Here is a 27661-nt window from a genome sequence, read left to right as displayed (position 1 = left end):
AGGAGAATTTTGGAGAAAATACACACACACACACAATTTGGTATTAAAAGTAATACAAATCATTAGTTATCTATTTTATACATAGTATCCATAGTTGAGAACCTACTGTGTAGCACAGTGAACTCTACTCAATGCTCTGTAGTGACCTAAATGGGAAGGAAATCCAAAAGAGAGGGGATATATGTATATGTATAGCTGATGCACTTTGCTGTACAGTAGAAAGTAACACAACACTGTAAAGCAACTATACTCCAATAAAATTAAATAAATAAAAATAAAAACAATACAAATCATATGCTTTTTCAATAGGTTTGAGAAGCACTTGTTTAAAAGGGTAAAGTCATAAAAATGAAACACATCTTAGATTGGTTATATATTTCCTTTATGGACATACTTTTTAAAAAATATTGCTTATTTTACTGTTTTTTTTTTTAAAATAAATTTATTTATTTATTTTTGGCTGCATTGGGTCTTCATTGCTGCACACTGGCTTTCTCTGGTTGCAGCGAGCGGGGGCTACTCTTTGTTGTGGTGCGTGGGTTCTCATGGTGGTGGCTTCTCTTGTTGCGGAGCACGGGCTCTAGGCGCACAGGCTTCAGTAGTTGTGGCACGCAGGCTCTAGAGCGTAGGCTCAGTAGTTGTGGCACACGGGCTTAGTTGCTCTGCGGCATGTGGGATCTTCCCGGACCAGGGCTCGAACTCGTATCCCCTGCATTGGCAGGCAGATTCTTAACCACTGCGCCACCAGGGAAGCCCTGGACATACTTTTTTTTTTTAAAAAACAGTCTCTAATAATCTGTGAACATTTAAAAATCATCCTTTAAAATACTAATCATCCAGAACCAGACATTGGGGGTGGGGCGGGTGAGACAGCAGTTTTGTTTCCAAAATTGTTATTGCATTTCAAATTGACATTAATACAATCTCAGGAAAACCAAAGAGGCAAGTTCAAAAACATTTAGGTCCTTAAGAATTCCCACCAGGCTATAATTTTATCCCTAGGCTAATAATTAGAATACTGATTCACACCTTTGATAAAACAAGACATTTTTAGGTGAAAGCATAATTCAATTTTATGAGTTGTACGTGAAATATTATTTTCCTAATACCATCAATCAAACTTTACACAAAGAAAAGTCTATATCCATAAAGTTGCATCTGCTAAGGTGATAAAACTCACCTTTCTTGGAAAGCCTGAAGTCCTACGATGTCTTCTTCTGGTTCTCCATGTTTATAGAAATGAAGTCCAAGACCCTGAGGATCTTTTTTCTCTGCAGAAGTAAGAGAGAGCTCCACCACACCCTCATAAAAACGCACTAATAGGAAAGACAAAGGACAAAGAGTTAAGGCATATTATTAAGTGGATACATTTTCCTTAGATGGCTTATAAAAATACTGATCAAGGTTATTATGTTTACTACTATGAGGTTTCTACTGTATATCCGTCACCCAGGTGACAACATCATATAAAATATTTCTGATGAGTCTACCGAAGAACTAGGTTCCAGCATGCCTAAAAGGCAGCTATTAAATGTATTTTCTTCATTGCAAAAAAATGTCATATTTAAAATAGCAAAAAGGAGGGTTGCAGTTCCTTGATGGAAAGAAAATCTTAGGATTCAAAGTAGTACCTGTACTAACAGTTACTACATTATGTTAGATTTGATTTAAAGTAATTTGAAAGTGAGCAGACAGGCAGTATTTTTAAAATTAATCAAAAGAATCTAAAGCATCTGAAAAATAAATGTAACCCAGAAAGCAATCTAACACAGGTAGTAGTTTAACTGGAATAGGACCGAAACCCCAATGTTAAAAAGTTACACATTTCAAGATATAAAAAGAGAGTTATAGCTTTTGTAGAAGCTGGTGCAGTCATCAAATACTAAGACATAAGAAATGAATTCCCTATGTCATATCACTTGGGCTACTGAAAGCTGAAGGAAGATCTCCCTCTGAGTTAAGCAGAAGGTATGAAGAACATTTTGTTTCTCACCTTGTCTATACTGAGCACAAACACTGGACAGGTCCACTTGATTGCTGATTTTTTGATACTCCTTTAATGATTCCCTTAACATTCTTTCCTTTTCAATCTTATTTTGAACTTGTCGGGAACGCTGGAGAAGCTCATTTGCCTAGAAGCAGAGATGACAAGAACTTAAAAAGATACAAGCACATGGATGATGCTGTCAATACAAGTTTTGTTTAGTCTATGTCTAAATTTACATCTGGTTGATTATCATCAAAGATAAAAACAACTCTACAAACTTACTTCTTCTTAATTTTAGGCAGAAAAGTTTTTGACCAAAAAATGCTAGCTATTCTTAATTCCTCTCACAAACATGTAAGCAAGACAGCTTTTGACTGGTAAATCTCTTGCCTAGTCAATACATTATTGGTCAGCAGGCAGTCCGAGCGACACTGATTTTTTAAATTTTTTTCACCTGTAGGAAAGGATCAATAAAAATTGCCCAATTAGCTCTAATTTATTACAGACAAAGTTTTAGTGATTTTTTCTTAATTTTTAAGGAAAGGCATAGTTAACCATTTTTTAAACACAATCTAGAAATACTATCAAAGATTCTTTATGAAGAATTTATATACGGATTTTAAGAAATAATATATTCCAATGTCTTTCTTACACAGATGAGGATCCTGACGCCATGGAAGGTTAAAAGACCTACCCAAGGTCGTATGTCAAACAAAAGACAACAGTTCCTGATTACAATTCTACTGTGCTTTCATCATACCATGAAACCTCCTGTAAGAAACACTGAAACAGGTAACAAAGCATCATACCTTAGAACAAACTGCATCATCAGTGCTATACAGAAGTGGGCAGATGTCCTGTAAGTGTAAACTAATGCCATCAACAGCAGCATTATCTCTGATGTAACAGTTGATTAGAGAAGCAATTAATGCCCCAGTCAGTTCCTTGTCCCTGATTACCAGATCTTTAAAGGTGGTGATTTTCAACTGTTCTTGAAATTCCTAGGAGTATAAAAGAAAATCCTCTTCTGATCAAAAATATAGGAATATTGTATTTCCACTCAGAATGAAATTTCTTTAATAATTTAAAATATCAAAACATTAATAGACTCTATAATTCAAAAGATAAAATATACTAAACTATAAAAAATAATAAAATTTTACAGATTTTCATAGAATCATTGAGAATTGTAAAAGAACCCACAGTATGCCTATTCCAAATCTCTCACTTTACGAATGAGGAAAGCAAAACCCAGGTGGAGTCAAAATTCGAGACAGGCCTCCTGACTTTAGTTATAACCAGGAAAAAACAATCAGCTACATTAAAATATCTTGGGCTTACATTTATTTTTCCAAAATAACATTTGAATTCTATTATTCAAGGACTTCTGACATTGGAGTTTGATCTTATTTAAACAAATCTGCTTGCTAAAATGGAGTTCTAAAGTATTGAGGTGATTTATACTATAGTAACATTCTGTTTAGTGATCTGACTGCTATTTCTTTTTTCTAAATTTCAGCAAATATACAATCTATGTTCAAATTTTTTGGATTAATATTTAATTTGCATTCCTTGAGCATATAGGGAAGGAAAGCTTTGAAGGTGGATCACAAAAATGATACCTAGGCTAAAAATTGACCTACATTATTCTTACCAGCCAATAAAACTAAAAATCATTATTCTACCTGGAAAAGGAAATAGCTTTCATAATTAAACATATTCACTTGAGTTTTTAAAAGAGGAAAAAAAAAGTATGTGCTATTCTTTCTCAAATAAATGGACCTGGGGATTCCCTGGTGGCACAGTGGTTAAGAATTAGCCTGCCAATGCAGGGGGCGTGGGTTCGAGCCCTGATCTGGGAAGATCCCACATGACGCAGAGCAACTAAGCCCATGTGCCACAACTGCTGAGCCTGTGATCTAGAGCCCATAAGCCACAACTACTGAGCCCGTGTGCCACAACTACTGAAGCCCATGCACCTAAAGCCTGTGCTCCACAATAAGAGAAGCCACCGCAATGAGAAGCCCGTGCACCGCAACGAAGAGTAGCTCTCACTTGCTGCAACTACAGAGAGCCCGTGCGCAGCAACAAAGACCCAATGTAGCCAAAAATAAAATAAATAAAATAAATAAAAAACAAACAAACAACAAAAAAAACTGAACTTATCAAGCCTCTGTAGATTTGACTTCCATTTCATAGAAAATTCAGGAAATAGACGAATAAGTTCACTACAAGTAAGGTAAAGACAACCTCAGAATGTTGGGATTCTACAAGATTGATGACCTGATGCCTACAAGGCAACAGCAACACCTCCCCACCAAAAAGAGAGAGAGAGACAGAGAAAATTGCTCTAGACTGAGAGGTTTAAGAGAAAAAACAACCAAATTCAATGAGTGAACCAACTGTTCAGATCCTGATTAGAATGAACCAATTGATAAAAAGATATTTTTAAGACACAGAAATTTCATTATTTTAGATGTTACCCAAAAGAATTAGTGGTAATATTGTTAAATGTGATAATGACATTGGTATTCAAGAAAATGGCCAAAGGAATACATATTAAAATATACAGGAATGAAAGGACATGATGTTAGGGATCTACTTTAAAATAATTCAGTAAAGAAAAAGAAAATAAGGCAGAGATTAAGTAAAGTTGGTAAAATTGTGAAAATGTTGAATGCAAATAAATTGTGTATGGGGGATTAGTTGTTGTACTTAATGTACTTTTGTGTATGTTTAGAAATGCTCACAATTAAATTAATAGGTAGGAATACATTCCCCCTAAATGACCTAACATTTAGATAAACGCAAATTACCTTTATCCTTAAAAAGGATTCCAATGAGGACAGCAAGAACCATTCATTTTCCACAGTGGCAAACATTTTTCTTTAAAGTAGGAATGTTTAATTTTAATTTAGGTCACTGGACTTCTTGAAATTACATGCAAAAATTTTATGTATGTGTCTTTATGCATTCTTTGAAGGTGGGGAGAAAGAGTTTTGATCAGATTCCCAAAGGGATCTGTAGCCCAAATAAAGGTTACAATCTACTGTTTGAAAAATATTTTTGGTAAAGTAAGAGTTCATTCACGTATCACAACAAAGTTCTCATATACTGTAATAACTTGTGGTTTTGATAATGAATCCCTCAAGTTATCATGCTTTAGTGCAATTTTCTCATAACACATTAATTTGATCATAACTTAAATGCTTCCCAAAATAATGATCATAACCTAAATGCGTCCCAAAATAATCTCCTTCTGAACCTAAGTGAAAGATTACAGCTCACTCAAAAGCAGACAAACTGGGATTCCCTGGTGGTGCAGTGGTTGAGAGTCCGCCTGCCGATGCAGGGGACACGGGTTCGTGCCCGGGTCTGGGAAGATCCCACATGCCGCAGAGCGGCTGGGCCTGTGAGCCATGGCCGCTGAGCCTGCGCGTCCGAAGCCTGTGCTCCACAACGGGAGAGGCCACAACAGTGAGAGGCCTGCGTACCGCAAAAAAAAAAAAAAAAAAAAAAAAAGCAGACAAACTAAGCACAGAATTAACAGTACGATCTTAGGGGGAAATGTATCCTACCTTCTGAAGTTCTCCTACAAGGGCAGTGAACTGATGTTCACAAAGAAGTTTCCATAAAGCCAGAGCCTGGTATGATTTTCGAACCAACTGCTGGATTGCCTGAAGTGAAACCTTTTCACTCAGTTGAGCCTCTAGTTACAAAACACAACTCATGAAGTTTTGAAAAATGACAGGTTAAGTTGGTTTAAGTAAAACACTTTATCTCAAATAACGACAACTACAGTTAAGGTTGAAATCCTCATTGTTCTCCTTCCTCCCCTCATAGGCAACCATGATCGTGAGTTGTTGAATTCAGTTTTATCCTCTCACTATATATAAGTGCTTCTGTGTGTACGCATACATAAACAGTAAAAATGTTGCTGTTTTTAGACAAGTTACACCATTGCTTTTTCTGCCCAGTTATATTTTCACAGGCTACCCATACTGATAAGTAAAAATCTAGTATCAATACATTTATTTTAATTGCTGAGTGTTCCATTATGTAAGTATACCACAATTAGGTCCATTTTCCACATGAAGGACATTTCTGTTGTTTCCAATGTTTTGCTACTACAACAATAATGCAATAAATATCCTTAAAAAAGGTCTCCTCAAAAACACAGTCAGGTTTTGCTACGACTGTTTTTCAAATTAAGATGCATTGGTGAATCATGAAATCAATTCAGTCAATCATGACAGATTTTTTTCCCCCTTAAAAAGAAAATAGAATGAAAAAGGAAAAAAAATATTAGAGTATAAACTAGGTATAGTTATTTCTTAAAATTTTGTTGTGTACATGCTTTTAAACATCTGGGTCATAATATAAAAATTATTACTTATTGTGGGAAAAACGTCTGATAAAGACTGTTCCTGAATATATACCTAGAAGTGAAACTGCTGGCTTTGAATGCATATACATTTTTAGCTTTTAATATATATGATCAAATTGCTCTCCAAAGTGGTTATTTCAGTGCATACTGTCAGCAATTTGAATGCTCCCCTTTGTATACATCCTTACCAATGCTTGTATTTTGTCAAGTTTACTTGAAAAGAAGCACTGAAAGAAGAATTTACAAAATAGTGCACAGAAAACTAGGTCCAGCAGGAAGGAAAGGAAGTACGTTGGAACAAAAGTAAATAGCTGAGTCTTAACTAGCAAAGTTCTATCAGCCTGAATAACTGGCTCAAACAATAGAAGGCAAAAGAACTTAAAACAAACCCTGAATGGCAGGCAAAATTTAAACAATATTTTATTACTATGCCAATTCACATCTGGAATAATTATTGGTTATAAGAACTTTTCAGTTCCCTTGCTATTTCCTTAGTTGTTATTTTTTTATAATAAATAAAAAAACACAACCTAACATTTGATTCACATTTTTAACTCTCCAAGAAATACCACTTCACACATATTAGGATAGAAATGTTTTTTAAAAAAAAGAAAAAGAAAAATTATTGGTGACAATGTGGAGGAATTGGAGTATTTTGTGTACTACCGGTGGAAATGTACCAATACAAGGGTATAGTTGCTATGGAAAAGTTATGGTGGCTCCTCAAAAAATTAAAAACAGAATTACACATAATCCAGCAATTACACTTCTGGATATATAATAAAACAATTAAAAGTAGGGACTCAAATTTCTATTTGTACACCATGTTCATAGCAGGATTATTCACAATACCCCAAAGATGAAGGCAACCTAAGTGTCCACCAGCAAATGAAAGGATAAGCAAAATGTGGTTGATACACACAATGGAGTACTATTCAGTCTCAGAAAGGAAGGAAATTCTGACACATGCCACTACACATGTGAACTCTGAAGACATTATATGCTAAGTGAAATAAGGCAGTCACAAAAAAACAAATACTATATGACTCCACTTACATGAGGTACACAGGGTAGTAAAATTCAAAGACAGGAAAAAAAAAAAGGTGACTGTCAGGGGCTGGGGGCAAGGGAAAACAGGGAGTTATTGTTTCATGGGTACAGAGTTTCAGACTAGAAAGATGAAAACATTCTGGAGATGGATAGTGGTGCTTTTTGCAATCACCATGCTACAGGACATCATGTGAACTTAACTTACTGAATGCCACTGAACTGTACACTTAGAAATGGTTAAAACGGTAAATTTTATGTTATGTATATTTTAGTACAATAAAAAAATTCATTAGAAAAAGGTGTGTATTGGGGAATTCCCTGGTGGTCCAGTGGTTAGGACTCCTCACTTCCATTGCAGGGGCCCTGGGTTCGATCCCTCGTCGGGGAACTAAGATCCCACAGGCCACGGGATGCAGCTCCCCCACTGCCCCCAAAAAAAGTTAAAAAAAAAAAAGTGTGTATCATGTTTTCTGGTGGAAGAAATGAAAACCTTTTATGAGCTGAAAGTTGTGGAAATACATGATGTCCATTATCATCTTACTTTTCAAATCACACTAATATTATTTTAATAAAAATATTTGTTACCACAAATGATCTTATCAAGATATGTCCACTGTTTTCTATTCACCTAATAAAACTCTTTACTGGGGTCATGTACATTTAACTGATCAGAAGCAATAATTTACCATGAAACTTCCTCTGCAGCTCCTGTTGCATCTGTTGGGTATTTCCATTTTCAGGGCGCATGAATCCTGTCAGCCTCTGCTGCACTTTGGCAGTAGTACTGAAACAAAAATTCCAGAAAGTATATTCATAGGGTTGTGCAACTATCACCACAACTTAATTTTAGAACATTTTTACTCACTTTCCATTAGCAGTCAATTCTCATTTCCCCCTCCCTACCCTAAGCAACAGCTAATCTACTTTCTGATTCTATAAATTTGCCTATTCTGCATATAATGAACTGGAATATGTTGTAAATATTCTTCTCCTCTGTAGATTAGTGAAATAATCACTGACAAATCAATACAACAATTTACACCTGGAGCATTTTAATCTCTCAGATGCTTAAATTTTCACTGAGAGTAAATGGTTAATAACAATAGCTTCCATTTATCAAACACTTGCTTTCTGTCCCCACCAATGATTTAACGTAATACAACAACTCTATAAGGTACGTATTATTAAGAATACCATTTTACAGATATGAAAACTTCAGGACAAAAGTGAAAAGCAAAGAACCTGCTGTCAGGAAATACTGGTCACTGAGAGATATGAGCTAATAAAAGCATTTGGTACTCATTTGGTGAAGAATCGGATTATTTCAGCTCTTAATGCAACTTCAGGGATGCAAAGAAAAGAATGATGAACTTAAACAAAAAATCTATATGCAAAACAGAAACAGACTCACAGGCATAGAAAACAAACTAGTGGTTACTAAGTGGGAGAGAGAAGAGGGGAGGGGCAAATTACAGGTATGAGATTAAGAGATACAAAATACTATGTAAAAAATAGATAAGCAAGAAGGATGTACTGTATAGCACAGGGAATTATAGCCATTATTTTGTAATAACTTCCAATGGAGTATAATCTGTAAAAATACTGAATCACAATGCTGTACACCTGAAACCAATATAATACTGTAAATGGACTATACTTCCATTTAAAATAAAAAAGAGGGGGCTTCCCTGGTGGCGCAGTGGTTGAGAGTCCGCCTGCTGATGCAGGGGACACGGGTTCGTGCCCCAGTCCAGGAGGATTCCACATGCCGCGGAGTGGCTGGGCCCTTGAGCCATGGCCGCGGAGCCTGTGCATCTGGAGCCTGTGCTCCGCAACGGGAGAGGCCACAACAGTGAGAGGCCCGCGTACAGCAAAAAATAAATAAATAAATAAATAAATAAATAAATAAATAAATAAATAATAAAAAAATAAAAAAGAGGGACTTCCCTGGCAGTCCAGTGGTTAAGACTCCATGCAGGGAGCATGGGTTCGATCCCTGATTGGGGAACTAAGGTCCTGCAAGCCATGGAGCATGGCAAAAAAAAAAAAAGTATGACTACTAAAGCTATAATAGGTACACTGTCGGATGAAGTTCATAAGTGAATATGTCAATGTTGTTAGAAAACAAAATTTTTAGGGTAAAAGCAATACAACTATACTATAAAAGAAACTGAGCAAATTCCCTTTAACCTTAAATCTGAACTGAAAAACAATACAAACTCATAATTCTGTTTTACTAAAAAAAATAAAAAACAAAACAACATACAGCATGACCAGTAGGAATTAATACCTCTAGCTGTAGTCTCTAATACCCTTTCCTACCAAAAGAAACCAGGGCTCCTTAGAGAAATGGCCAAATCCAGTTCTAGGGCAAGAATTGTACCAAATGAGCCTGAAATGTCCTGTCATGCTAGAAAGCAAAGACGCTACCAAATACTGTCAAAAAGGACTCCAGAGCAGTTAGAAGAGGCAAGAGGTTGGGATAATTTTCCATTGAAAAAACAACCTGCAATGGATTGAAACACATTAAATACGTTTGAAACCAGATCCACATAATGATACTAAATAAAAAACTCAACTGATGGTGCTGGCCAAGATGGAGTAAGCCTGTTACAGTCTCTCTCACTGACTACAAGTGGGAACTTTGGACACTATATGAAAAGCAACTATTCACCTGAGGACTCTAATAGCACACAGATTGATGAGGGGAAGTCAAAACTCGAATGATAATCCATATGGAGGTGAGTATACTGGGTTCCCCCCCACTCCTTTATCTTCAGGCTTTGTCCAAAGGTGAACTGAGTCTCCAAACAGTATGGTGAGGGCTTCCCTGGTGGCACAGTGGTTGAGAGTCCGCCTGCCGATTCAGGGGACACGGGTTCGTGCCCCGGTCCGGGAGGATCCCACATGCCGCGGAGCGGCTAGGCCTGTGAGCCATGGCCGCTGAGCCTGCGCGCCCGGAGCCTGTGCTCCACAACGGGACAGGCCACAACAGTGAGAGGCCCGCGTACCACACACACACACAAAAACAAACCAGTATGGTGAGTAAAACTCCCAAGGAACATTCAGCAACGTCTGGAGACATTTTGAGTCGTAACTGGGGAGAGCTACTGGTATCTAGTAGGCAGAGGCCAAGGATAATCCTAAACATCCTACAATGCACAAGACAGCCCCCAGCACAAGGAATTATCTAGTCTACAATGTCTACAGTGCCAAGGTTGAGAAACACTGGAGCAGAAGAACTGAGAAAAGGGGGCCGTGTGGTCCAAAAAGTTTGGAGGGAATCAGTTATTTCTCTTGATGCTTTGCCCCAAAGGCACCACCACTTCTGAAAGCTGTATGACAAGACAGTGAAAACTGGGAGAAAACACTGACTTTCTATCCAGAGGACCAGTAAAAGAGCCCTCTGGGAGCTAGGGAATATATGGGAAATCAGAGCAAGAAGAGGCTGGAGGAGGAGATCCCCTAATTCTGAGGAAGATGCAGAACACAACTTCTGGGCTCACCTCCCAGGCTGTATGTGCATGGAACATATCCAAAGAAGCAAAGCAAAGATACTAAGACTCTGAAGACTACACACTGTATGATTCCATTTATATGAAATGTCAAGGATATGTAAATCTACAGAGATAGAATACATTAGTAATTGTTTGGGGCTGAAGGGTAGAAATGGGGAGTGACTGCAAATGAACAAGACGGATGTGGTCTAAAAATGGATTGTTGTCATGACTGAAGAAATTCTATATATTTACTAAATCACTGAACCAATTTAAAACAAGTGAATTTCATGGTATGTAAGTTTTATCTCAAAACTTAAAATTATATATATAAGATATAATTAATTATATCTTAAAAATTCCCATACTCAGTGAGACTAATGTTGTGAGGGTTGGTTGAAATTAGGAAATCTCTTAATAAAGGTAAGGAAAAAATTATACAATCATCTCTATAAGATGTAGACAATACATTTGACATACTTCAATACTCACTTTATAAAAATATTCAATAAAATAGAAATGGATGGATACTTTCTTATGTTAAACTATATCTAGGCATCTTCTTTAGTGGGGAAACACTACACACTTTCCCATTAAAGTCAGGAATAAGAGCAGGATGCGCACCATTATCTCCACTCTTTAACACTATGTTGGAGATATTAGCCTATGCAGACAGGAGAAAGCAACTAGAGTTAGAAAGAAAATGGTAGAACTATCTCTATTTGCAGATGACAGGATGACATTTGAAAAATCCAAAAAACTCAATGAAAAAAACTACTAAAAACAGTAAAGAGAAATTAGCAAAGTAGTCGGTTACAAAATCGAAGGTTATAATTGAGGCTATAACTGTAAATTCAATAAACTGCTTAGAAACTATTAACAGAAGAATATAATGGTGGAAAAGAAAAAGAAAAAAAACACCTTCCAACTAAAATTCCAGCTATGTAGGAAGAAGGACAGTGGTAGAGGGCAGGGGAAGGAGGTAAGATAACAGATTCTGTTCAATTATTAATGATGACTGGGATGTATATTTTTCAGAATTTAAAACTATCAGAAGAAGAAAAGTCATACATAAAACTTTTAAATCAATCCAGTAAAATGGAAGGGGAGAAAAAAAACCAAACAAACCCAAAACCACAACAAAGCCCACAAGTTCAGGATGGTGAGAAATAGATCAAACATTTAATTAACCCCAACAAAATGAGATGGGGTTAAAAAGACAAAGATTCTTAAACTGAATTAAAAAGTGGCAGGGGGGCTTCCCTGGTGGCGCAGTGGTTGAGAGTCCGCCTGCTGATGCAGGGGACACAGGTTCGTGCCCCAGTCCGGGAGGATCCCACATGCCGCGGAGCGGCTGGGCCCGTGAGCCATGGCTGCTGGGCCTGCATGTCCGGAGCCTGTGCTCCTCAACGGGAGAGGCCACAACAGTGAGAGGCCTGCGTACCGCAAAAAAAAAAAAAAAAAAAAAGTGGCAGGGGCTAGAAATCAATATATACATGTTAAGATACACTTAAAAGAGTTCTGAAGGCTAAAAATAATTGGTATAACCTTCTCAGGGGACAACCAAATACTACATACCAACATTTTTAAAAGCTCTTATATCCCAAAATTTTACTTCTAAAGAAATTCATCTGAATATTACTGAACAAGTACACAAACATGTATAAAGAATACTCACTGAACCCTGTTTATACCATCAAGAAGTAGAAACAACCTAATTATGCAGAGTTATACCACTAATTGCTTGAATATAATGGAATAACATGTAGCCAATACAAACAAAATTTATTCTATTGATTTGGAATGCTCTAAAGAATATACTGAATGTAAACAATGTTTCACAAAAAGTATGCCTACTTAGATCCTATTTTTACAGTGGACTACTACTCAGCCATAAAAAAGAATGAAATTTTGTCACCTGCAGCAACATGTATGGACTTGCAGAGCATTATGCTAAGTGAAATAAATCAGAGAAAGACAAATACTGCATGATATCACTTATATGTGGAATCTAAAAAATACACAAGCTGGTGGATATAACAAAAAAGAAGCAGACTCACAGATATAGAGAACAAACAAGTGGTCACCAGTGGGGAGGAGGTGGGGGGGTGGGCAATATAAGGGTAGGGGAGTGAGAGGTACAAACTTCTCGGTATAAGACAGGCTATGAGGATGTACCGTAAAACACAAGGAATATAGCCAATTATTTTTTAATAACTGTAAATGGAGTATAAGCTTTAAAAATTGTATTAAAAAAGAAATATAGGGGCTTCCCTGGTGGCACAGTGGTTGAGAGTCAGCCTGCTAATGCAGGGGACACAGGTTCGAGCCCTGGTCTGGGAGGATCCCACATGCCGCGGAGCAACTAGGCCCGTGAGCCACAACTACTGAGCCTGCATGTCTGGAGCCTGTGCCCCGCAACAAGAGAGGCCACGATAGTGAGAGGTCCATGCACCGCGATGAAAAGTGGCCCCCACTTGCCACAACTAGAGAAAGCCCTCGCACAGAAACAAAGACCCAACATAGCAAAAATAAATAAATAATTTAATAAACTCCTACCCCCAACATCTAAAAAAAAAAAAGTATATTCATATATGAATATACATTCATATACATATGTGTATATTCATATATTCATGTATGTTCACATATGATTTGAAAGTTTATGTTGTCATACTTCACACTAATTCATCAGGGGAGTGATGTGAATTTTTTACAAGTCCATATTACTTTTATAACAACAGCAACAAAAAATGTTCATCCTAAACATGTGTCCACACAAAAACTTACAGGAATGTGCATATCAGCATTATTCATAATAGCCAAAAAGCTGAAACACAACATTGTAAATCAACTATACTTCAATAAAAAACAAAAAATCAATAAAAAAAAAGAAAAAGGTGAAACAAGACAAATGTACATCAAACGATGAACTGAAAAATGAAACCAAGTACTGATATACACTACAATATATGAACATGAAAATATTATGCTAAGAGAAAAGCCAGAAACAAAAGGCTACATACTGTATATCTGCATTTACATAAAAGATCCAAAATATGGCACATCCATAGAAACAGAGAGTGGATTAGTATTTGCCAGGGACTAGGGGAAAGACAACTTTGCAGTGTTACCGACTGAATGTTTGCATCCCACCAAATTCATAGTAATCCCCAAAGCGATGGTATTTTTGGAGGTATGGCCTTTGAGAGGTAATTAAGTTTAGGTGAGCTCATGAAGGTGGAGACCCATGATAAGATTACTACCCTTCTAAGAAAAAACCAGAGGACTTGCTGTCTGGTTTTCTCTCTGCCATGTAAGGACACAAAAAGAAAGCAGATGTCTGCAGACCAGGAAGAAGGTCCTCACCAGAACTTGACCGTGCTGGCACCCTATCTCAGACTTCCAGCCTCCAGAACTACGAAAAATAAATGTTCGTTGTCTAAGACAGTCAGTTTATGGTATCTTTGTTATTTCAGCTTGAATTAAGACATGGAGTGACTGCTAATGGGCATAGGGTTTCTTTTTGGTGTGATGCAAATGTTCTGGAACTAGATAGTAGTGATGATAGTTTAACCTTATGAATATATTAAAAACCATGAAACTTTTTAAAAGGATGAATTTTATAACATGTAAATTAAATCTCAGAAAAAGAAAGGGAAATAAATCTTATTTATTCCTACTTTGGATTTCCTAATGGTCCTCCTGTAAACTGGGAGTTTCTGTCTAGAAATTCTTGCAAACCTTTCAGTTCTTGTAGCACTGACTCCAGCAGCTGGGAGGGAACACTACTTTCAATCTGAAAGAAAGGAAATATTTTCAAACATTTAAAAACAATGGAAAAAAAAGTTTCTATAAAAAACACATATGCTGTATACCCATAATTGAACATGAAGTTTTAATTCTGAGGTACCCTATCTTCATAAACAGTAAAGTTATTTCTTTTATCAATTTATACTTGGTGACCAGAATAAAGGGCTAGACACCCACATCCCTCCACCCCCTGCTGCTCTGGTTTTAATGAGGTATAATTTACAGACAGTAAAATACACAAATCTTAAGTGAATACCTTGATAACTTTTTACATCTTTATATAGTCACCACCCAAATCACAACATAGGGTATTTCCAACACCCAAAAAAGTTCCCTATTGCCCCTTTTCTAGTCATTAGTCATTCTACCTCCTAGGTAACCGACCACTTTTCTTACCTCTATCATAGAATATAGACTGGTTTTGCCTGTTCGAAATGCACACAAATGGAATCACATACTATGTTAAGTAAATACATTCTGATTCTGAGAAACTTTAAAATTTAGAACTTTAAAATAGAGTATCAGAGTTAAAAAGATATTTAGTATCTTTCCATTTTAAAAAGAAAAAAAGCTTAAAATAAATTGCATGCATACTTCACATTAAAAAAACCCCCTTAATACCTGAATTTATGATAGTACAAATTTCTGTGTTTCTTAAAGCACTCTGGCAAGTACACCAATACATGGAAATTAGTGCTAGGTTCTTGGAGTTTGGGGGCATATAAGCAAAACATTAAATTGTAACTTTGAGCAATATTAAGTATTAGGACTGATTCTATTTAGCCCTCATAACAATGTTATGAGGGAGATACATTCTCATTTTACTGTGAGATATTAGGCTCTGAAATGTTAAGAAATTTACTCATCATTAGTGACAGAGCTGAGATGTAACTCAGGGGGTGAACAGTTTACTGGATGAGTACACAACCATGTATATAAAGGAATAATCATTGCATGTTGTTTATAACATCAAGAAATATGAAACAATCTACTTCTCCATTAATAACATAAACTGGCTCCACAGAGATAATGGAATACTGTTATTTATATAACGCACTTACTGCAGTGATCTCTCTGTTGCCACTCTTGAATACTCTCTCCACAACTAAACTAGCATCCCAGATGTTTCTGGAACAAAAAATGTGTTAATGATTGTGCTGTAGATGAATAAAAACAATTACAATAAGTAGTAAATTCCTTTCTATGTGTTTATTTAGTTTTTAAAGTGTAGCAATGACTTAACATTTTACTAAGTTATCTGAAAGAACAAAAAAAAAACAGGAAAATTTCCAAACCTGACAGATCTAAGTCATTTCACATAATGAAATACTGTTGAAAAATCAAAGACCCTGGGTAATAAACTGTAAACAAGGAAGCTTATAAATTGAGTTCTGCACTGTTTCCCATTTTTATGCAAATGATTCATATGAAAGCATACATCTCAAATCTAAGAAAAATAAACACCAGACATGATAATTAAGTGGATCTGGTAGAATGATTGAAAAATGGCTGTAATTCTTTATCCCTCCCTACACCTACCTATCCTCTTTACAATATGACTCTGATGCCTCCCTTATAACGAGGAGTCCATTTCCCACCTTTTGAATCTGGGCTGGCTTGGAGATGTCCCCCTGCCAAGTAAGTCAGGCAGAAGTGATAGTAGACCAATTCTGAGCCCAGGCATCCTGAGGCTCTGCAAGTTTCTACTCTCTTTCATGTAACCTTGCCACCACCAAGTCTATGATCCCTGACTAGCCTGCTAGAGGATGAGAGACCATGTGGAGAACAATCCAGCTGTCCCAGCTGAGGCCATTCTAGACCAACACACAAACATAACCCTAAACATGTGAGAGTCCAGCAAGAGTGACAGAACTCTCTTCAACCTCAATGCTGATTTCAAATGCACTGTGAGCCTAGCCAAGACCAGAACTGCCTAACTGACTTGCAGACACATGTCACTGAGTTATGCGGTGGTTTGTTACACTACATATTAGTATATGTAGATATATTTTGAAGATATATATACATATATAAAACACAGTAACAAATATAGATGGTTAGATAATAAAAAAGCTGAATGACAGAAAACAATCTTATTAATGGACAAGTGAGCTTAAACTATAAGTAAAATTTAGTAGGGACAAATGATGTCCCAAATTTAAAGTTAAAAATGTTCAACTATACACAATAGAACAAGGTAAGCAATAGTTAATTATCCCATGAAAAACTTACCCCATGATTCGAGAAAAGTAAATGCAAATACCATTGTGTTTTCCAGAGTACACAATCTCTGGTCCAGCCATACAACTCATACTTGTGGCCTGAGTTGCTGGATTTCCCACAGTACACACTGGAGTTGACATAGCAGGAGGATGAACACCTTGTACACACGTAAGAAAAACAAATCTTAAAATTTAACCTTAAATATTCAGAATTCTCAATAACCCAAGTCAGCTGTCCCTAGACCCATAGGTAAAAACAATTACAGAAGTACTGAAATAAATAGTTATTTAATTTGGTTTTCCTCGATAAGAAGAGAGATTTAGACTTGGAGAGGAACTCCCAAGTTGGCTTTCAAGCGTGGGCAATGCAGGATGAAAAGGAAAGCAAGCTTGCAATCACTGCACCTTAATGCTGGGAGTAAAACAGGACTAATTATACAGTTCAGGGCTGGTAATTAAGGTCCTGATACTCAAAAAGGGGGCTTTCCAGGTCCACTAAGTAAAGGCATTCATGGTCAAATGCCAATACTTGCTTGGATGCCACTTCTATTAAACTACATTATTTTCAGGGGAATAGGACAGGTTAATCTTTCCCACTCTAAGCATTAAGAATAATAATTCACAATGTTAGCTTCTCAAAAAGAATAGTAGTAGCAACCTAAAACAAAGAAAAGAGGTACCTTGAGATGGTGTTCCCAAAAAGGATGGATTCAGGTATGTACTACCACTAGGAACCGGAGAACCTAAAAAGAAAGAAGAATATAAAGATTTATAAAATTATCACCCAATTTTTTGGTATCTGATCAAAATTAAACACAGAAACTGGTTCTAAGTGTAAGAGTGAGGAGTGGCACCACCCATAATATATTCAAGAGTTAGGGACTCATTCCCCAGCAACTTTCTAACAATCCCCACTTTGGAAAACACTGAGGTGGGAGCTTGTTATTAAACCACTCAACTCTTTCCTTTTGAATAAATAACAAATGAGTTCTGTAAATACTACTGGTTATATATTACTTTGTTTCCCAGTACCCACTAAAGATTCAATATTAATATATCATAACACTAAGAGTCAGACATCTATAGAATTATTCCCTAATAATGCAGGAGCAGTAAAGAAAATACAATGAAGTTTTTTATCCATTAAAATATGCTACAAAGCTTCTAAAATTCAACTCTATTAGAAACAGTTTCATTTCAATGTTTCATACTCACCAGAGTAGACAGGAGACCCCAGGATGGGACCAACATTACTCGGAGTGGGGAGAGTGGCTGGAAATCTCATCTGTGCTTCACCACCATACCTATTTTTATGACAACAGGGGCTGAGTTTATTCAGTGAAACTATACCCCTTAAAAGCTAGAACTGTTTCAAGTCCTGCTTAGCTTCAAAATAAATGCTTTAAACACTAGAGACTTTCCTGGTGGCGCAGTGGTTAAGAATCTGCCTGTCAATGCAGGGGACATGGGTTCAATCCCTGGTCCAGGAAGATCCCACACATCACAGAGCAACTAAACCCGTGCGCCACAACTACTGAGCCTGTGCTCTAAAGCCAGCAAGCCACGACTACTGAGCCCGAGCGCCACAATTACTGAAGCCCACGCGCCTACAGCCCATGCTCCGCAACAAGAGCCACTGCAATGAGAAGCCTGTGCACCTCAATGAAGAGTAGTCCCCTTTCGTTGTAACTAGAGAAAGCCTGCATGCAGCAACAAAGACCCGACGCAGCCATAAATAAATAAATAAACAAACAAATAAATTTATATTAAAAAATTAGAGACTTTAAATGCATTGTGTTGACAGTGAAATATACACAGATACATAATAAAATACTTATTTAGTAAATATTGACTTCAAATTGCTAACAAGAAGAATCATAAGGGACTCTGGTAATTTCTAAAAGAGTCTGTAATGCATAGAATGTATTTAATAAGTATATGGTACTGTAATTTTCATACTAGATTATGGTTAGACTACTCAAAAAATTCTTTTAAACAAAATTGCATTTTAAATTCATTCTTAGCTAAATATTTTCCAAATAATATCTCTTTGATACCAAGTTTTCTTAAAGTGACTCAATCTCTCAATGCAAATGATACACATAAAGCACAACTGGTAGTGTTTGAAGAAGTAGAAAAGATAGATGAGATAATAACTGAGGTAGAAGACTAGACAAAAGAAGTTGGAGAAGAGAATCCAGAGAAAGAGTAACAATGCGTAAATTATGCTAATCTAGTTGCTTCCAGTAGTATTATCACCTTTCCAATTTAAATTTTACTAACTTACCTATACAGTTGCTCAACTGTTTTGCAAACCCTTAAGCAACCACATTAGCCAATGCAACCACTAAAAAAAAGTGGCCAAGAACAAAAGGAAAGTGATATATACCTGAAGAAAGCCCGAGTGGCCCAAGCAGATACTTCTCTGTCACAGGCAGCAGTGGAACAAGCAAGAATAAGGCAAGTTGCACAGGCCTGGTCTTCCTGTAAAAAAAGAGTATCTTTCCTTATGTAAAACATAAACATTTCAAAAGAAGTTTTGTTTACTTCTGTATCCAATGTTTAAACCCGTGCCTAGCACAGAGCAGGTACTTGATAAATATTTGCTGAATGAATGAAATCAGCTGGTATGAAAAAGGAGAAGAAAACACTATTGGTTTTAAAGTTTATCATAGGCGCTGTTATTAAAGGATGTTCTCTTTTTCTTTTTATCTAGATTCTACTTTAGTTTCTGGTTTAGTCCCCCCCTACCCCCGGGATTCTTTCTCATGGTGTTTTAACCTTTTAGAAAATAACAATAATAGCTAACATTTATTAAGTACTTGTCATGTGCCAGGCACTATTTTAAGAGTTTAGAGCATATTAATCCTCACTCCACATATTATAATTTAATACACATCTTACACATGAGGAAATGGAAGCTCAGAGAATTCAAGTAATCTACTCTGATGGAGGAGCTGGTAGTTTGAATTCGGAGTGTGTATATTTAACTTTGATCTGATACTCCTGATGTTAAACTAAGCATTCCCAGTTTTACCTCATCGTTTCTAGTTGTGGCTTTAAAATACTAAAGTCCCCATCATTACTGCCTCAAGTTTTTTCCTCATGTCATTAAGCAAAAAAATAAAAAATAAAAAAAGTTTTTAATTAAAAGAGTTATTTATCTATAAATATCTTGTCCTTTTAATAAAAATACATTCTTCATATAATTAGAACATCACACTCTTACTAGTACACTTTAATGATAAGAATTTATCAAAAACAGAACAAAAATCTGAGCATTTACCATAAACCCTTATAGCATATTAATACTGCTCCCAAGTACCAGTACACATACAGTGATTAAGGCAAAGAAAGGAAGACTGGTATTAATCACAGTATTTTGATCCTAACTTACATAATATCATCACAATAAAAAAAAGGTACAAATAATTACCTGATGTAATTTAAAGAATCTTTCAATCTCTTCTCCATCTCCACCCACATTACTCACAAGTAGATGTCTCAGTTGATCTACAGGTCTAAGTTTATGAAACATAAGACTCCCCTAAGAAGTTAAAAAAGAAAGAGGACGAATAATAGATTTATCAAGCATAGCTAGTAAGCAACTGACCTTGCTACCTCATTTAATAAAAGCAATGAAACAAAAAAATAACTTCAAGAATACGAAGTAAACTGGTCAAAAAGATCATCTACATTTCAATTCCGAACCTATACTAGATCTATATATCCATGCAGAAAACTTAATAAGAGAACACTGCCCTTTCCCCCTAAAAAAGTAAAGCAAAAGGGTGCAGGCTCTGTCAGACAGAAACACATTATAAACCTTTATCTTATGCATGGTATTAGCACATGAATAAAGAGTCAGATAAGTGGAACAAAACAAAGTTCTGATATAGGCTCAAGTAAGCACTAGAATTTAATATATGATAAAAGCTGCCCCTCAAACTAAAGGATCAAAGTTAGATTATTCATTAATCATGTTAGCACAAGTATGTCCACTTTGGGAAAAAATGAAGCTGGATCTATACTCATACTTAAAACAGGATAAATTCCAAACAGACAGGACAAAATAAAATTGTAACAGTACTGGAAGCAACTCTGGGTGAATTATTTTATGAACTTCAGAGTGTGGACTTTTTTTTTTGCGGTACGCGGGCCTCTCACTGTTGTGGCCTCTCCTGTTGCGGAGCACAGGCTCCGGACGTACAGGCTCAGCGGTCATGGCTCACGGGCTCAGCCGTTCCGCAGCATGTGGGATCCTCCCGGACCAGGGCACAAACCCATGTCCCCTGCATCGGCAGGCGGACTCTCAACCACCGTGCCACCAGGGAAGCCCGACTTTTTTTTTTTTTTTAAACTTTAATAGAAATCCCCCCCCTCAAAACTGAATATTTCAACTACTTATAAACTTATCCACATGGGGAAAAAAATCTCAGTAAACAAAATAAGATGGCAAACCAGGAAAAATGTTTGAGACTAAATCACAAAAAGTTAGTTTCCTTGACATATAAAGAGCCTCTATAAATAAAAAGGAAAAAGACAACTTAATAGAAAAGTGGATATAGAATAGGAACAGATAATTCACAGAAAAATAAACACTAGAACAGACAGTCACTCTCACTCTTAATAAGATGGCATATTGTACTTGCACAGGATGTAAGGAAACAAGCACTCAACATTCACTGATAGTGAATGTATGTATATATACAGGGAACCTGGCAACATCTATCAAATTGATAAATACACATACTTTTTGATCCAGAAGATGTAATTCTACAGCTTTACTCACACACAGGCAAAACGATATATGCACAAGGTTGCAGCATTATTATTTTTTATTTTTTTATTTTTTTGTGGTACGCGGGCCTCTCACTGTTGGGGCCTCTCCCGTTGCGGAGCACAAGCTCCGGATGCGCAGGCTCAGCGGCCATGGCTCACGGGCCTAGCCGCTCTGTGGCATGTGGGATCTTCCCGGACTGGGGCACGAACCCGTGTACCCTGCATCAGCAGGCGGACTCTCAACCACTGCGCCACCAGGGAAGCCCGCAGCATCATTTTTAAAGGCAAAAGATGATCTATTAATAGGGGCCTAGTTAAATATGGTACATCCATATAAAGGAATGCCTTTCAAATATAAAATAGAATGAGAAAGTTCTTTATATATTACTATGTAAAGATATCTAAAATGTATCTTTGAAACATAAAAAGCAAAGTATAAAACAGTGCACACAATATGCTATTGTTTGTTTATAAACATACTTGTATTGTTTGTATATTGATATCATAACATATCTCTGGAAAGATATAGATTCTGATGACATGGGTGTCTGTAGGGAGGGGACCCAAACCAGAAGGGAGATTTTATTGCGTATACCCCTCTGCATACCAGTGGAATTTTGTCAATGCATTGCTACTCAAAAAATAAATATTAAAAAATTGTTTTTTTAACAAGTGAGGACTACATGATAAGAAATAAACATAGCTTATTTTACTAATTTTATGCTGAATACTATTGATAGAAATGCTACTTTAGAAAAAGTATAATATCAATACTTTATAAACAGCAAGTTCTTGGGTCTTTCCTGGTGGCACAGTGGTTAAGAATCCGCCTGCCAATGCAGGGGACACAGTTTGAGCCCTGGTCCAGAAGATCCCACATGCCGCGGAGCAACTACTGAGCCTGCGCTCTAGAGCTCTAGAGCCTGCGAGCCACAACTACTGAGCCCACATGCCACAACTACTGAAGCCTGTGTGCCTAGAGCCCGTGCTCCACAACAAAGAGAAGCCAACGCAATGAGAAGCCTGTGCACTGCAACGAAGAGTAGTCCCCCCTTGCCACAACTAGAGAAGGCCCGCATTTTTGGTATTTATAAACTATTCCTTAAGAATATTTTAAGAATAAACATTCCTAAGTACTTAGGTAAACAACTCTATTAAGCAACTACTGCAGAATACTTTGACCAAAACATTAAATAAGGCTTCTCTTCTTTTTCTCTCCACCTTAACAGATGATGTACATACCTGTGCTGAGAGGAGAACAAACTTCTTTGGAGGCAGCATGTGCTGCTGTACAACAACTGGTGAGTCAGTTATGGGAATATGATCCTTATTTAAAGGTGTGATTATCTTATCTACTTTGAACTCATCTATTGCAGAAAGAGCCCAGGAATGACCATCAACACGAGTAGTCATCTATGTAGAAGAAATAAACGTTTTATACATATTATTAAAGTTACATGAGGCAAAACCTTCTAAAAAGAAAAAAAATAAAATCTTTAAATAATGTAGGGTTTAACAGATTAATAATAATACATTAGCATGAATATTCTCAAAAGTCTGTATTTAATTTTCTAATGTCTATTCTTTTAATCAGGCAGCTTCTATGATAGTAAACCTTTTCATACCAGAAGACAAAGGCAAAATTTTCTTATGATAAACTATAAATAGTATTTACTAAAATTACAATTTTTTCAATAACTGAAGACTATACCTTCTACGCTCTTTCCAGGGTAAATTGATCTACACTGGTAGGTTCAGTGCTTAAATCTGCTGACATACAGTTTTTGTTTTCTTCTGAAGTTATATCTGCTTTCTAAACTAAGATATCTTTAAAAAAAGTGTCTAGTCTTCTAAAATATTTTATTATAAAAAATTTTAAGCATTAATAAAATGTTGAAAGTACAATAAATATCCATATGCCTGATACCTAGATTCAACAGTTGACAGCATTTTGCCCTATTTGCTTTCTTCTTTCTATATTTTTTCATTAATTGAACCATTTGAAAGTTATGAATATCATGTCACCACTAAATACTTTTGCATGCACCTCTTAAAAATAAGGATGTTTTCTAACATAACTGCTATACTATCCTAACATGTAAGAATATTAACATTTCTCTAATACAATCTAATGCCCAGTCAACACAGAATTTTTCCATTGACCTAATGTCTTTTACAGCTGTTTGTGGGAGACCAGAATTTGATTAAAGTTCATGAGCTATATTTATATATTTATATATATATATTTAAAGTCCACATTTGTTTGAGAACTCAAGTATTATAGAGATGAAGTGATATGATGTATAGTATCTACTTTAAAAGTAAAAACGATAGCTAACGTTTATCGAGTGCTTCCTGTGTGCCAGGTAGTGTTCTGAGCACCTTACACACATGAACTCATTTAATCCCACAACCACCCCACAGAGGTAGGTACCATTAAAACTGTTATAGATTAGGAAATTGAGGACCAGAGACATGTTAGTCCTTTGAGTCACTGCTTTGAGGAAACAGAGCCAGATTTCAAACCTGCATCCCCTAACACTGTGCTCCCATCAAGACAGGGTTTATATCTTCCTGAGTTCTGAATCCTTACAGTCTGTCGCATAATGAGGCAACACAGTATGTGCTCAGTAAAGTTCAAAGGATAAAGAAAAGAATTTGAGAAAGGTGCTCCTTGCCTCCATACCTACCTCCTGACTCTACCCCAGCTGCTTAGGCCATGTCAGAAACTTGGAAGAGCCCATTCAAACTATGCCCCCATTCCCAGGAATTGGTTCTTCCTCCTCCCATCTACACACACCTTTTCCCACTCCCCCTCACCAGAAGGGTTCATGTTTGAAAATAACCAGAAGCAGCTAGTGACACTAGAACCAAAATGCCTTTAAAGAGATGGCTCCAAAGAGAGTCTCAGACATTCACACACTAGTGGGGGTTGGTCTATCTCGTTTGATCAGCAGCCTCTGGGGGCAGGTAACATGAGCTATGCTAGGGCATCTAGGAGGACAGATGGGAGTGGAGTAGGGGACAGCAAGGGGAGTGAGTAGAGATGGCCTCCTCTCAGTATCTCCTGGGCTGGGGGCTGGGGTGGGTGGCCTAGGTGTGGGATTGGGCCAGGATAGGCCGGGGCCGCACCTCTCACCTAGGACCTCTCCGCTGACTTTGTGGTATACGTGATATTTACTTTTAAAATACAATCATGTGTTTGTGTGTATACATTTATATATGTGGGGAAGAGATATGAAACAAGATGGAGAAATGGGTAACTTCTTAATGTGGAGTTCAGTTTACCATTCTATTTTTTGCATATATTTGAAATATTCTATAATTAAAAGAAAAAACGTTAAATATTTAGGTGGAACTACAAATTAAAGAGATCATAAGAATAAAATTCTAAGTCATAACTATAATGGATGGCCTCATAATAACTAAAAATATATTTAAGTGGGACAAAGATCATTTCAGAAAAGATATAGGCATTTTCAGGTACATTATGAAGAACATTCTGAAAGGGTTCCAATGTTTTTGTTAAAGGTTTTTTTAACGAGTACCATAATGACTTCTAATCTCACAGAGGAAAAACAAAAAATTAACAGTATATACTTCTTTTCAGTATGACTGCTAATCATATAAGATTATTAGAAGCAAACAGTAATAAATCAGAAGATAAAGTTTCTCATAATTTTATTCTTCACTTAAAATTATGTAAAAAATTCTTTATAATCTCTCAGGATAACTTACCTGGGTTTCCATCATTGGCTTTTGGAAAGGAAATGTATCATGGTTGACACACCACAAAATGTCATTATCTTCATTTTCTGAGGCTGCCATCAGTAGAATACCTAAAAGTTGAATATGTAAAATCTTATATGATGTCAAATAATATATATCCTCAATAATCATAATTATTATGATTAGTGACATTAATACAAATACATAAATATACAGCATTAATCTTTATAAATAAACAAGTCACAAAATAAACAAAAATAAATCCCCTAAAAGGATATATAATTAGTGCCAGGGTAGCATTATTAAGTGTTCTAGACCTATACTGCATTTCTTTCAGGTAAACACAACTTTTTTTTTTTTCACATTTTAACATTTCTAAAGTTACCATACGATCCAGCATTCCATTCTGAGGTACATAGCCAAAAGAAATGAAAATGTGTCCACTCAAAAACTTGTACATAAATGTTTATAACAACATCATTCATAATAGCCAAAAAATAGAAACAACCCAAATGCCCACCAAATGATGAATGGGTAATTATAATGTGGTACACTCACACAATGAATTATTCAGCAAAAAAAAAAAAAAAAGAACCTGCTACAATAGATAAACCTTGAAAGCATTATGCTAAGTGAAAGAAGCCAGTCCTGTATTTTCCAACTCCATTTAAATGAAATGTCCAAAAGAGGCAAATCCATAGAAACAGAAAGTAGACTAGTGATTTCCCAGGGCTGGGAGAAGGGGGAAATAGGGAGTGACAGCTAATGGGTACAGGGTTTCTTTCTGCAGTGATGAAAATGTTCCGAAATTAGATAGTAGTGATGGTTGTACAACTCCGTGAATAAACTAAACACTAATAGATTGTACATTTTAAAAGGTATGTAGATTATATCTCAATTAAAGCTGTTATTAAAAATGCTATGAAGGGGCTTCCCTGGTGGCGCAGTGGTTGGGGGTCCGCCTGCCGATGCGGGGGACGCGGGTTCGTGCCCCGGTCTGGGAGGATCCCAGGTGCCGTGGAGCGGCTGGGCCCGTGAGTCGTGGCCGCTGGGCCTGCACGTCCGGAGCCTGTGCTCCGCAACAGGAGAGGCCACAACAGTGAGAGGCCCGCGTACCGCAAAAAAAAAAAAAAAAAATGCTATGAAGGTACATGATACAATGTACTTGAAAAAATTCTATTTGTAAAGGAAAGTTTAATTTGGGTGTTGAAAAATAAAATATTAGAAGACACAGTAGAATAAGCAGAGAAGAGGCTTTAAAATGATTGGGAAATAAAAACAAATTGTTTTACAAATGCTTTCTCATATTGGGGAAAACCACATACAGATTTTTCAAGTTTTGATGTTTAACTAGAATCTCATTTTTTAAACTTGATTATGAATCCAAGAGTTTGCTATTAAAATTTCATATTTTGACAGGCAAAACTCTCCATATCCATAAAGACACTGACAAAGCAGGCACGGTATCAGAAAAGTCATTTTAAGTTTATAGCTGTTTATAACAGTTTATAACACTGATTTTGACCAGTGAGTTCATGTACAAGGCTAATAAAACAATTTTAAAAGTACTTAGATACTTTAAAAAACTATATTTTTAATATATATGCCAATGAAAAATCTGAAATACAAGCTAATATAAAAAAAGAGTTCCTGGATTAAAAAAACCCAAAACATCCTGAACTTCACTGGAAATCTGTTATTTTCAAATGCCTCAAAATGCATTCTAATTTTAATAATTTTAAGAATCTAATATTACATCTGATAGTATTTCAGAACTTACCTTTACTATAAAGAGCTTTATGTACTTTTGAAGGCTTTTCCACCGTTGAAGATGCTGAGAATCCAGGAGGTAAGCGGATGTGGACCAGTGTCAATGTATTAGGGCGTGCCCATGGCTGTCTGAACGGACAAGTGCTGAAATATAGTCTTACACCTGATGATGGGGTAAAATTATCCATCATTAACAGGAAATAAAAGACATGAGGTACATGTGTTGTTGAAACAATTCCACAGAAAAACACAGAACTCTGTTAAAGCCATACATCACTTTCCTGACTGATCTTAAATCACCAAGCGTACTACCAGCTGAAGTGGTTTCTAAGACATCACTTGGAATTGAGAGGTAAATCAACACATTTCAGTAGAAAGAACCTACAAGTATAAGACAAGGGAGTCTGCGTTCCAGTTCAGGCTC

At 36.4% G+C, this 27661-nt stretch overlaps 1 protein-coding gene across 2 annotated transcripts in view; it reads right to left on the bottom strand.

Moving 5' to 3' along the window:
• The window catches only part of NUP155 (nucleoporin 155), a gene marked incomplete at its 5' end in the record, with an annotated part of 63328 nt that overhangs the window by 13582 nt on the left and 22085 nt on the right, over positions 1 to 27661 (bottom strand). The window contains 15 exons of one of the 2 annotated variants that reach the window (XM_079703913.1): positions 1181 to 1316; positions 1994 to 2132; positions 2797 to 2988; positions 5566 to 5696; positions 8111 to 8208; positions 14605 to 14720; positions 15796 to 15862; positions 16967 to 17114; positions 17637 to 17699; positions 18172 to 18260; positions 19346 to 19440; positions 20393 to 20503; positions 22981 to 23151; positions 25477 to 25577; positions 27248 to 27400. In XM_079703913.1, the coding sequence (XP_079560039.1) occupies positions 1181 to 1316; positions 1994 to 2132; positions 2797 to 2988; positions 5566 to 5696; positions 8111 to 8208; positions 14605 to 14720; positions 15796 to 15862; positions 16967 to 17114; positions 17637 to 17699; positions 18172 to 18260; positions 19346 to 19440; positions 20393 to 20503; positions 22981 to 23151; positions 25477 to 25577; positions 27248 to 27400 (1810 nt within the window). The remainder of the gene's footprint in view (positions 1 to 1180; positions 1317 to 1993; positions 2133 to 2796; positions 2989 to 5565; positions 5697 to 8110; positions 8209 to 14604; positions 14721 to 15795; positions 15863 to 16966; positions 17115 to 17636; positions 17700 to 18171; positions 18261 to 19345; positions 19441 to 20392; positions 20504 to 22980; positions 23152 to 25476; positions 25578 to 27247; positions 27401 to 27661) is intronic. The other variant, XM_079703914.1, reaches the window with a different exon arrangement.

The sequence above is a fragment of the Hyperoodon ampullatus genome, assembly GCF_949752795.1.
Source record: "Hyperoodon ampullatus genome assembly, chromosome: 4".
In the NCBI taxonomy this organism is placed as follows: domain Eukaryota; kingdom Metazoa; phylum Chordata; class Mammalia; order Artiodactyla; family Ziphiidae; genus Hyperoodon; species Hyperoodon ampullatus.
This window is presented reverse-complemented; position numbering and strand designations above follow the sequence as displayed.